The sequence below is a fragment of the Apis florea genome, unplaced genomic scaffold (assembly GCF_048593485.1).
Source record: "Apis florea isolate Af1SG1 unplaced genomic scaffold, ASM4859348v1 contig_2153_pilon, whole genome shotgun sequence".
Taxonomy (NCBI): Eukaryota; Metazoa; Arthropoda; class Insecta; order Hymenoptera; family Apidae; genus Apis; species Apis florea.
In genome coordinates, this window is record NW_028256536.1 from 285,982 (window position 1) to 298,608 (window position 12,627).

The 12,627-nt window shown below is 41.0% G+C and overlaps 1 protein-coding gene and 1 long non-coding RNA gene across 8 annotated transcripts in view; both read right to left on the reverse strand.

Annotated features, from left to right (window-relative positions):
* The window catches only part of LOC100864146 (uncharacterized), a 73,648-nt gene that overhangs the window by 40,129 nt on the left and 20,892 nt on the right, over positions 1–12,627 (reverse strand). For 4 of the 7 annotated variants that reach the window (XM_086915561.1, XM_086915551.1, XM_086915548.1 and 1 more), the window contains exon 2: positions 12,230–12,298. The exons of the other annotated variants lie outside the window; for them this stretch is intronic. In XM_086915561.1, coding sequence (XP_086771687.1) covers positions 12,230–12,298 — 69 coding nt within the window. The remainder of the gene's footprint in view (positions 1–12,229; positions 12,299–12,627) is intronic. 7 annotated transcript variants of the gene reach the window in all.
* On the reverse strand, positions 4,792–8,583 carry LOC147658556 (uncharacterized). The gene is made up of 3 exons (XR_015294546.1): positions 8,416–8,583; positions 7,165–8,323; positions 4,792–5,074 (listed from the first exon to the last, which is right to left on the reverse strand). It is a non-coding gene; the product is annotated as an uncharacterized LOC147658556 (long non-coding RNA).

The following is a 12,627-nucleotide window of genomic DNA, read 5'->3' on the forward strand; positions in this document are numbered from 1 at the left end:
TAATTGCCTTAAAGAGGGCAAGGCCTTGTCTACGCTGCCTCAAATGCAAAGCTGCGAGAGCGGATTTCATTCAAGAAACCGGACGAATTTCCTCGTTTCGAGCGCTCATTAGAATTCTCCACTTTGCTTCAAAACCAACTCTCTCTCTCTCTCTCTCTCTCTCTCTCTCTCTCTCTCTCTCTCTCTCTCTCTCTCTCTCTCTCTCTCTCTTTAAATAAATAAGATAACCAGCGATGATATCCTCCTTCCTTTTGGTATTCGTTTCGACGAATTTTAATTGATTTTTATTCAACAAAGGAAAGTTGTTTATAATGGGAAAACGCGGGAAATTTGAACGAGAAGAAGGAAAAGAAAAGTAGGGAGAAGAAACCGACCGGAAAATAAGCTATTCGACAATATCAAAGTGATTAGAGAGTGTATGATGTACGCGGTTTGTTCGTCAAATTCTAGTTATCCACGATAGCGCGTATACTTTGGTGGAACGAATGACAATAGGAGAGGGAGAGGAACGTCGTTTGCAAAAGCGACGCGAGAACGCCTATCTCCTCTCCTCGTGCATTATGAAGAAGGATGCATTTCCTTCCACTTTTACAACAACTCCGTCTTGGATATTTCAACCGACCATTTCCTCTCCTCCGGCCCTTAATGCATCGCCATTTAATAACCCCATAAAACGGGGCCGGGGAATGAATCATTCTAAAAAGCTCGAGAGTGTCTTTTCTCGCCTCCTTGAAGTCAGGGCCGATTGGTCTCGTCAATCTTATCTCGCGAACCTTGATGGAGAGATGATCGAACACGGTACCGTTTGCCTCGAGGGATCGGGCTTTTAAGATATTGGGCGAAATTTTTCCCGGAATCTTGCCGGGATTAATTCCTCGTTCTCGATTTTTAAGGAAACTAACGCTTAAGCGTGTGCGATACACGATCTTTCTACTTGGCTTCTTTCGACGGTGATTTCACTTTGAAAGCACAATTTCCACGGGAAAGTAATAATTATTATTGTTATTTGGGATAATTTCTCGCGATTAATTTCTTTGGAACAAAAAGAAAGAGACGGTAGCTTTTGTGGTGGATTATTTATTCAAAAAGTTGCAACAGTAAAGTAAGAGTAAGTGTACAAGCGAATGGCAGTGATCCCAAATTCCGAATTTTCAGAAGGAGATGAACGATCGAGAGCCGAAAGATGTCTGTTGCTCGAAGAATCCGAGCGAACCAACGTCGAAGAAACGAAAACAAAGCGACGTCTATTAAATTGCGGAATACGGAATTCGTCAGAAACACCTGCACGCAACTGTGTGGGTGACAGCCCACTCGACTCGAGGAGGACTCGATTGGCCTAGATAGTGAAATCCGATGATTCCAGAGGAACGAAAAGGATGTCGTTATATACGATCGCAACACCGAAAATGCAACACCGAGTCTCTCTTCGTTTCATGCATTATGAGAAAGGAAGCGCTTCTACCGGCATCCCCTGTGTTCTCGAAACACCGTGGCCCCAGGCGCTTCCATAACTTCGTTCTTGCCTACCCAACCCTCTCTCGCAGTTTTCCCGCCTTTTTGCTCTTTCCCTCCCCTCTCGCTTTCCCTTTCCAACCTCCAGTCTCCTGTCGATCAGAAGAAAAGAAGCCGAAGAAGAAGAAGAAAAAGAAGAGGACTAGAATCGCCTCGATCGATCGTCATCCAACGTTTATTAATAATAAATTTGCAACGGGGGAGGAGGAAGAGGAAAAGGGATTCTCGATGCCTTCTTTCTTCCATCGAACGGATGTGATTTATAATACGTTCGAATAATGATTCGTATGAAGGGATTAATTATTAATTATTGAGAATATGAAAATTTCACTTATATGTCACAACGCTTACGCCCTACGAAGTTTCCAATTCGAATTGAATATGTAACGCGCCAGAATCTCGATTATTCGAAGTTACGGTTAAATTACAGTCGTTGGTTGAATCGAACTTTAAACCGGATATAATCGAACTAGTGAAGTTGTATTTCGTGCGTAAAAATTTAAAAATAATAATTATCGTCCTTCCGTAAAGATCCAATGGAAGACATTTTTACTTTTACCCCTAGTGTTCTAATATCATTTAGAACAGCGTGATTTCGAAACGTTAAAAGGAACGTTAGAAAGTAAATGGAAAATCGTGGCGCGTTTTCGAAATGCTCGGTTCGATCAAAGCAAAGTTTTGGAACGTTGGTTATACGTGATTTCTTCCTGTTGCTTTTACCCCTTCTCGACAGCCTGTTTCTCCCCTTCATCCCCTTTTTTGGCACCGTATGCCCGTTTTTATGGGCTGCCTCGAAACTTTGCCCCCCTCGTCGCGTTCAATGAAACTCGTGAATCGTTTTTTCGAGGGGTCCGCCACGTCGTTGTCGTTGTTCGATTTCCAGCCAACGTTTTTCGTCGTGAAAAAAATAGGAGAGAGAGAAAAAAAAAAAAAAAAAGAAAGAAAAAGGAAAAAGAAGAACAAAAAAAAGGCTCTTTGAATTTTTTAAAACGCATTACACGCGAAGTTTTCGACTCGTCGTTTTTTTAAATATAATCTCGTTGGATGATCGAGTCATCTCCGCTACCAACCTAACCTATACGCGTCGAGTTTGCGTATACAATTATTAAGTTAAAATGGTTATTGCATCGTCCGTGTTTGGAAAAAAAATCACGGAATCTATTCCGTAAAATTCTATTAAAGATCGCCAGAGAGTTCGTTAGGAGAAATAACTATAATAAGAAAAGGTGTTGGTTGTATATTACGTAACTTTGGATAAGTAGAAAATCAAGTTATATTATTAGCACGTATTATTTAAATACGTAATGTAAAAGCGCATAATACGCTTTTATTTTATTTCGTATTTTACGTTTTAATAACGTAATCGTGATCGGTCTCGACGATTCTCTCCCGATCGAACGCGACACAAATCGTTTTCCTTACAAGAACAATGACGTAACGAAAGACGTATTTTTATAATTTTAGCCTTTAACGGACTATACGTGTCGTAAGCAGATTCCTGACACTCTGAAATACCTTTCGGTGTACGCGATATAGCGTGTCCAGCCTCTAAATAAACTTCGAACGTTATAAAACACATCCGTCCAACCTGACGTGCGACCAAAGAGCGAACGTTCATTCGTCTCTGTGCCAAGTCTTCCCTAGCTAGAAAGAAACAATAGCGAATTCGAAACCATCGCTCTTCGATTTCCCCTCTGATCCTCGTCCAAATGACTGCTGCCAGCCAGCCTTGCTTCCTCTTCGTCTGTTAACCCTAAAATTGGCTGTCAATCACAACGTTGCCCGCGAAATTTTCGAGAAAATTTCTTCTTCTTTAATATCCATTTTTTTTTTTTTTTTTTTTTTTTAATAACGAATTACAATTCCAATCCAGACGTATGACGTGTATTTCTCACGAAGAAGGCAGTGTTCCAACAACGATGTGTCACAACAAATTAACACGTCGTTAAGCTACGTGGAGATACGTATAATTTGATTGAAATTTTTACCAATGCAGAAATATTGTAATATATATATATATATATTCATTGGTGTGATTGTAAGTAACAAGGAGAAATGGTCAATCAATGATTAAAATCAATGATATTGGTTTGGTACGAAGAAGAAAAGATTGAAAAGAAGGTTGGAAAAATAAATCGAACGAGATATTATTTCCTTTGCTCGTTTTTTAAAAAAAAAAAGAAAAGAAAAATTAAAACGAAAGCCAATGCAAACCTGGTAAAAACCGAAATTCCGAAGAAAGAAAAGTAAAAACGAAACTTTTAAAAGTTTTACGATACGTTGCCACCAAATTGTATCGAGTGCTAACTGCAAAAATCAAAAGACACCGCTCCAGACGAAAGAAACGTAAAACGAAACTATCAAAAGTTTACTTATTCTCGGTGAAATTTTTGGCTTGAACGCAACGATTATTATCCCTATATATATATATATAAAGTGCTGGCTCTCGCAAACACAATCTACGTTTCCTGGAAACTTTTAAAAATCGAGGGGAAAAACGAGGAAAGAAAGAACGATTTTTCGGCGAGGATGGAAAAAGGCAGGGCCAGCCGGGAGGAAATTTCGAAATCGTGTTCAAGGCACAATGCGTGAATTTTTGGATCGCACGCGCGGTTATGCGTTGCGTAAGCACGAGAACACCGCCGCTGGCGTTTACACGCACGTGCGACGACGGAATTAGCCAAGACCTCGTTGTGTACCGACGACGACGACGACGACGACGACGAAGGTTCGTCCGTTGTCCTCCTGACCGAGCCATCCTCCAAACCCTTCTTTCGCACTTTCTCCTTCCGAGATCCAAATCTGACCGCTACTTTTCACCGTCCCACGACGAAACGTGGACAATTTTAGAAAGCGAAATGCACATATATATCGAAACCGATTTTCGCATTTTTGGAAATTTCTATTTCGTCTCAAGCGAGATACTAAGAAGATGATTTTGGGGGATGTTTGCCTCGGATTTCCGTAAAATATTGCGAATCGAAGTTAACTGGTTCGCGAATTATTTCTGAATTGTAACGTTTTGGTCGCATCGAGGAATATATTCTTATTACAAAACAGAAACATACGAAACTCGTGACATTCAATTGGAGTTACTGAAAGTAAGGCTGTGCCAATAATTTTATGACTCACTGTTTGTGACAAAGATGATACGTATGTATATCGAGTGACCTTCGTTTTCTTCCACCGTTCCTCGGCTCGATCGCCGAAAATTTCGTGAAGTAAAAATTTTGTACAAAAAGGAAAAAAAAATGGAGAGAGAGAGAGAGAAAAAAAAAGTGCAATAACTCAATGTTTATATTCAATGCGTGCTTTAAATTAACGTCCTTCGAACGTTATTAAACGTGGTTGGAACAATTCCACATACGAAATAATTGAAATTCCTTCCAATATGACGCCTTGTATACGGATTGTCAGGAAGACACCAAAGTGTAAGTCCATGCACCTGTTCTACACGTGTTCGTAAAAGGCACGTGCCTCTCACCGTTCTCGTCGTGGCCATTCTTCGTCTCATGTTTCTTCGTCGACGCTCAAGAGTTGTTCTCCGTTTCGTCTTATCACGCTTCAATTAACATCGCAAAATGTATCTTAATTATCCAGGATCGGAATATTAATTAAAGGATGCGATAAATAATTTGCGATTGGGAAGAGGCTTAAGACTGTATGCGTTGTTTTTCTACTTTTTCGCGAATACAAATAATACAATTTTACTCTTATTCGCCTTGCCTTTGTGTGTACAAGGTATTGTAACGGATGAAATCATACCGATTAAAATGACGCTCTGAATGTAAAACTCAATTGGATCATTAGATCATTGTCGCGATATTCACTTCCGTTCTTCGTATAATTTATTTCACGCTCGAAACATTTCGAATAATCACAACAATCGTTTCAAAGTCGGTTTTATTATTAATATTAAGAGAATATTAAGAAAATTCGCGAGGTTGGAAAAAAAAAGGAAAGTATTTCTTTCCCCAGATTATTGTACGTCTCAATCAAAATCCGTGATAGAATAGAAACTACCTCGATTAAATATTCATTTCAGACGCACAAATCCGTGAAACATTAACAAATTCACCGTACGAGCGAGCTTTTTGGACGCGTCCAAAACCTCGATTTCCCGATCGTGAAATTGAAACGGCGTTTAATGGATGCGCGTTTTACACGTTGGAGTGGAACAGGTTTTATCCGCGGGCGGATATCCGTCCGATCGAATCGATTCCCCGGTGTGTGACACAAGTAAATCCAGCCACGTCTTGAAAAACGTGAGATCATCCGTAAGGCCTGGTTTACATTATCCGCGGGTAAGCGTGCCGTGGCAAGGCATGACAAGCGTGAAGAACCGCGATCCGTTAAGGTGAGACGAGGTGTCGTCTCACTCGGCAAGCCGAGACCGACTCGTCTCTAGCGTTACAATATCGCGTGGCGCGTGGCTGGTGCATCGCAGCCACGCGTGCCTCGAGCTTTCTCCTCCTCCTTTCTCCATCCTCATCGCGCTTTATCTTGCTCTTCTACGATTCTTCGATACGGATAAATCCGTAAATTGTCCCGCAAGATTCGATGGAAACGTGGTTTCGCTTCGTCGCTTCTTATCCTTTCTTTTTTCTTTTCTTTTTTTTTTTTTTTTTCTTAGGATTCAAGAAGAAGAAAAAAATGCAACCAAAGATAATATTTTTATATTCGATTTTGCGACAAAATCGATCCGCGATTCCAGGGAAGAATTGAGCACGTAGTTGGACTAATTCGGTGGCAAAGGGCAGTGGCCTTCGATTAATTTATTTCGAACGCGCGGAGGCGGTCCAAGGGAGGAAAGTTATGATTTAGCGAGGAATAATCGCTCGGCCGGTCGAGCGGATCTAAAAATAATCCTCGCGCGGTTTGATCTACACGGGCTGGGTTGTGAGCGATGCCAAGATAGGCCACGAGTCCTATCGTTTCTCTGCACGGCCGCCCGGCCTGACTGTGATGAATGTATAGAAATTTTGCGCTCTCCCGACCGTCTTGGCCCGATCTTCCTCTCTCGATCCCGCTTTCGCGCTCCCTTCGAAACCGATCTCGAAATCGTTCGATATTCTTTCGAAAGATTTTAAAAGATTTTATTCCATTCTCGTCGAGCAACGTTTCTTTCTTCTTCAAGAAAGGTTGTGGTTAAAATTAATTTTGGAATATTAAATGGATATCGTTCGGGATGAGAGAGAGAGAGAGATTATACACAAAGGATATACATCATTCTCGAAGGAAGGAATTTGAGATTTATCGAAATTTATCGCAACTTTACCAGGCATCAACCCTTATTCCTTATTATTTCGATACTTGGAATTCCAGTTTTGATTTCGAGTTTTTCTTATGATAAATCGATCCATGTGCCCGCGAAAAATTCCCGATCTTCGACTCGTATCGGAAAAAAAAAAAAAAAAAAAAAAGGAAAAGAAACGGCCTCGAGAAATGGGAAAAATGGCTGATCGATCCGATCGATCGCCACACATCATAGCATGCATTTTCAATGCACGGCCGTTGGAACGTGTGCTCCAACACAGAGGCAACGACATACATCGACGTGCACAAGGATACGCGTGCGAGCCACCTTGACACTGATACGCGGCAGTGATACGCGGCGAAGAAAGAAAACCGAACCAATAATAACACACTCACCCTGAAACGCGCTCGAGGCGAACACGCGCCTCTTCTTCCTCAGACGGTGCACCTCAGCGACATTGACGCAAGACACCGGATCGATAAATAGGTTGCGTAATAAACGCGGTCGGAAATCGCGTGGCGCGTTAGTGGTACGATTGTAATTGCGCACCTGTGCGAGCGGTTCACAGTTCATTTCACAAAGGAAACTGGCGCGTGGTGGAGTCACGATTATGGAATCACGGCCTCTCTCATCTCGGCCCGGTTTTCACCACCGCTCGGCTGACCAGTCAATAAAATATCAAGCTATATTTCAAACCGCCGCTTAAACGGGCCACCGCCGCTTCCGACAGCCTATTGAAAGGATTGAATTTCTTAGAGGCGTAGCAGCACATGTGGGAAGGTCTTATTAAGTTACCACGGTGTAACGCGATAAATCACGGCCAAATGCTTTTGTACCGATTACCAAGTGTGCGAGGACAGGTGTAAATGAAAATTCTTTCCATAAGTATTCATTATATAACAGTTGTGAACAGGATCGGATCGGAACTTTTGCGTTTATCGATGAAGAGTAATCTTTGGAAAAATCTTACATCCGCACTGGTAACAAGCGTATCCCGAGAGCGCCTATCGGTAATCAATACCTCCGATATCTGTTCTTCCCCTGTGTATACGGGGCCGTCTCAGGGGCGTTAATTGCGCGAATCATCAAAATTTCACGAAAGGAAGAAGAAACGCGTATTGTAAGAAACTCGATCGAGAATATTTATGCGTGGAGCTCTGGCTAGGGCCACGCATCTCGTACGGGGAGGCGAGGAGAAATTCTCGTAGGAGAACGTGGGAGACGCATAAATTGACGCGTCCCTCTAATTTTCCTCATGAATATTCCTTCGTTATATCAATTAAAATCGCCGTGACGCCTGAATATTTATCACGGCCACATAAATTTATTAGAAACTGCATAATCGTAAGTCTGGAAAAACGGCGATCGGCCTCGCCCACCCCTGTTTCTTACTGTGAAAAAATTCTTCGTATTTCATTTCTTTTTTTTTAAGTGGCCTGACCTCGCGACACGTGGATCGAATATCGAGTCGAGCTGAAGATCGGGGAAATATCCATATTTTGAGGAGCGAGTTTGTTGGAAAATTGTTGCTACGATGGCATTTGACGAATTGTTCTAAAAAAAAAAAAGGAATATTTTCACAACGGAAATAGGAACTCTTTCGCAACACGTGTCCGGAAACAAGAAAAAAAATTTTATTCACTTACGTATATACCAACACGTTTGGTAAGTTCTCAATTAGCTCCAATTAGTCTCGTTTCAGAATCATTCCACGTTCTCATTCTCGTTCTTCCACACAACCCCGGAGGAATCCGAATTTCACGCAAGAAATCTCGAGGGGAGCGCCGAAAAATCTCTCGCAAATCGGTATAAATCGAAACCAATCTCAACGCTCGAGCGAACAGTCGAAGGAACAGCAGCGCGCCTCTCCACTTATTGCAAAACAGCCAGGCGGCCGCGTGGAGGAATTGAAAAATAACTGACTAATCTCGAATCTGACGAGAGAGGCGAGATTACGGTCTCCTCGCCTCTCTACGAAAGTAACGTTGTATACGTGCGAGAAGCGTAACTCCATCGGCATCTCTCCCACCAGCGAGCGACACCTAACTCAACCTCGACTAATTGCGCAACCTGCACTACCTGTCACAGCTAATCTTTTTTTTTTTTTTTCCTTTGTTTTTCCTCTCTCCCTCTCTCTCTCTCTCTGTTCGAAGAAGAGTCGATATCAGGGTGTGTCGATAATGAGATTCGTGGTGGGATCAAGCTTTTTTGGAGGATCGATCGTGGTGGAGGTTAACACAATGGAGGAGAAGCGGAAAAGTTGATACGTAAAAATGTCGGTCGAGGCTTATTTATCAAGTTGCGAGCGTATCGAAGTTTGCGTTAGACGAGAGAGGGAGAGAGAGAGAGAGACGGTGGTGCGATAGAGATAAGCTGTATCTGTATCTCGCTTCGTCTAATGCAAACTCAAATTGATTAGAGGCGAACGTTTGTGTAAAATTAAATTTGTATGAATACGATCGAAAGAAGTGGAGATTTATTTTTCGAACGGAGAATATTTCGTACTTTTTTCACGATCGATTAAAATAATGTCGATCAAAATTTTTGTACACCGTGATTTTTTTTTTATCCCGTTTCAGTTCAGAGATGAGAAATTTGTCGCTTGTGCCTGCGACTCGACATTTTTGCAAATTTGACAAATTTTATGTTTGTTTTCTCTTCTTCAAAAATCGAAGAACCGAGTGTCTTGTCTCTCCGTCTTCGAAGTATCACTTCGTGATATTCAATAGCGAAACTTTTGATTGGCAGGCTGCAATTTCTAATCTCGAAATTGCCAAACAGCCGCGCGAGATTCTTCGATTCTCTTCTTTCGCGAGAAAGGCTTGAAAAGGATCGACAGAAACGAATTTAATGAACAGAAAGAGGAAGATGATCCAAAGAAATCGATTTTCGTTTCATTTTTCATCACACGCGCTTAAATGAAATTACAACTACGTTAAAAAAAAAATTTTTTTAACGATCATTTACCTACTACGTAAAAACCAATTCATGCGCGTGGTTATTAAGATTATCATCCAATGATTACACTTAATACACGTAATGCGTAAGCAAAAAAAAAAAAAAAAAAAAATATGAAACAACGCAAATATCGAAAAATATGTAGGAACCTGAGTGAATGAGCGAGAAGGGGGGGCTTTCGAACCGAGAAATTATTCGAGTCGAAATTAAACGCGAAATCAGGAGGATGATACCGCGCATTCCATGAAAAACCATGCTGCTCGTCATTATCGAGCGGTTGTGTCGTTCGAGTCTCTTTGTCATCGTTATCATTGCGCAACGAAGGCTAATACGAATACACGCATAATCTCACCGTGTCGTCCACTCCGTGTTCCCACGAATACGCGATATCCACACGTGTATGCATATATATATATATATATCCGATCTATCTATCGAGAAAGCGCGCGCTGTGTGCGATTGTGGCCACGAGGGGATGACCGCGAGAGAAAAAAAAAAAAAAAAAAAAAAAAAAGGAGAAGAATAGAGAATAAAAATGGAAAAAAGAAGGAGATGAGAATGGCGGGGAGGAGGATGGCGGCGGCGGTGGTCGGTGTGGTCGTTGACGTTGACGAAGCGACGGTGTTTGACACGAACAGGTTTGACAGTGATTTTGACAGCGACACGACGGTGTCTTAACGGTGGACACGTGCGCTAGTTTAACAAACGGTTTATCGCACTCGTGGCGTTCAACACTTTGCCGGTAACGAGAGAGGCCGATCAATAAATCCGTACGTACGTTTCGTACGTACGATTGGGATTGTTATCTGGGGGGGAGGGGAGGAGTCTATGAAGATAAGATACGATTTTTAGAATTTTTAGAATCGAGATACTTGGAACGATCTTTTCTTTTCTTTTCTTTTTTTCTTTTCCTTTTTTTCATTTGGAGAGAATGAATGGGAGGACGATCGATGGGACGAGGAAGGAATGGTGGAGAGATAAATTTTCTTCCATGGTAAATTGCAGGCTTAAAATTTAAGCATCGTAGAATATGCTGGGTATTATGCAAATTAAGGAAAATATTACGTTGATGCATATGAAATCGTCGTTTTATCAAATACAATTTTAAATTTAAATTTAAACGTGTAGCTTCCGTAGCGTGGCTTTCTTTTTAAATACTTTTTCGATACAACTGCTCCTCTCTCTCTCTCTCTCTCTCTCAAACGAACGTTCTAAATTAATCGATAAACTCTGATCGAAATTCCGTATTATTAAAAGTATCCAAAGTTTGCGAAACTCGAAATAACCATACGAAGAGGACACCAGAGGAAGCGACGACAGATCGATCCATCGGTGCGTGTACAATTCGAGAATTAACCGCGTTAATTCTCAAGATATCGAAAGAGTGGAAATATAATAGAACAGGCACTAAGCGACATTGAGTTATCAGGAAACGAAGCGCTTCGATATTCGTCGTGTTACATCAGAGCTCGGTCTTAATTGATAACACCGCGATGGGACGCGAATATAATACCGGTCATTGTTCCTCGATCGAGGGAAGAGGAAAAAGAAAAGAAGGAAAGGAAGAGAGAAAAGAAGAAGAAAAAAAAAGAAGGGAGGAAAAATCGTTGGAAACGATCGTCGAAACGAGACGTTAATCGTGGCGACGATAATCGTCGGCATTGTACAAAGAATCGTCCGCGAATCGTTCGGAAGAAGCGACGATTCTTGATAAGATTCCACTTCAAGGATCGCGTCACCCGCGAGATAACGATTGCGATATATTACGATTTCAGATATAATATTATTTAGAAACCGCTCCTAGAAACTGCTCCACCAATTATTGCTTCGACGATTATAAAATAATGGACGGAGGGTGTCCCTCTATAAGCCTCGATCCCGAAGGAATTTTTTTTGTCACCGATTTCTATCTTCTCCCCGAATTTTGCTTCCCGGAGCAAAGCCAAGATGACTCGATGACGACCGTCTTCTCTTGCACCGCTCGTATAAATTCAGAATGAGGAAAAAGATGAGGCTCGGACTCATAGGATAAAGAAGAGTTGGCGATACCTCAAATATCTGAGATCTCTGCTCGTGGATCGTAATTACTGTTGGTTGGTACGGAAAAAAATGTCGAGAATCTTGTATATCTTGTAAATATCTTGTCGATTATATATTTTTTTTTTTCGCATTTGATTTCGAGCAAAAGCGATGCGGTCAAAAGTATGAAAGAATATAATTTATTGGATGAGTCTTAGGTTGTTATAGATTCGTACGTGTCTTTGGAAGATTGATCGTGAAGGGGGGAAAAAATCGAAATTTTTAAATTGATACTTTTTTGCCAACTTTTGCCTTCGCGTTCTCCCTTCTTCTCGATCCTTCAAAGATGTATCGGGCGAATATATAATTAATCCGTTACGTTGCATGAAATGATTGGACTAAACTAAAAGAGAGATTGCGAATTCACATCGATATTATGCAAATAAATGAATAAATTCGTTTTTGTAAGGTGCTCATACTCACTTTTGACCGTATGTCTGGCAGAGTTGACATACTATTCCGTTCGATTCTTTCATTTTTGACGCGTAAAGACTGCAAGAGAAAAACTTGACGTATATTATCATTTTTACACCAGTTTTACAGTTATTTTTTTTTTTTTTTTTTTTTTTTTTTTAACTCATAATTCTATCCATTTCGATTATTCGAAACGGATTAAGAAATGGTTTTGCGTTTTATTAATTAATCGAAATGAGATACATTATGCAAGATGATTACGACGAGGATGAGCAACGCATCGACACGAATGCATCGATAAATCGTATGATACAACAATAAGATCGATTATACGAACCTGATTGATAAAAATATCGCGGAAAAAAAAAAAAAAAGAAAAGAAACGAAAAGAAAGAAAGAAAACGAAA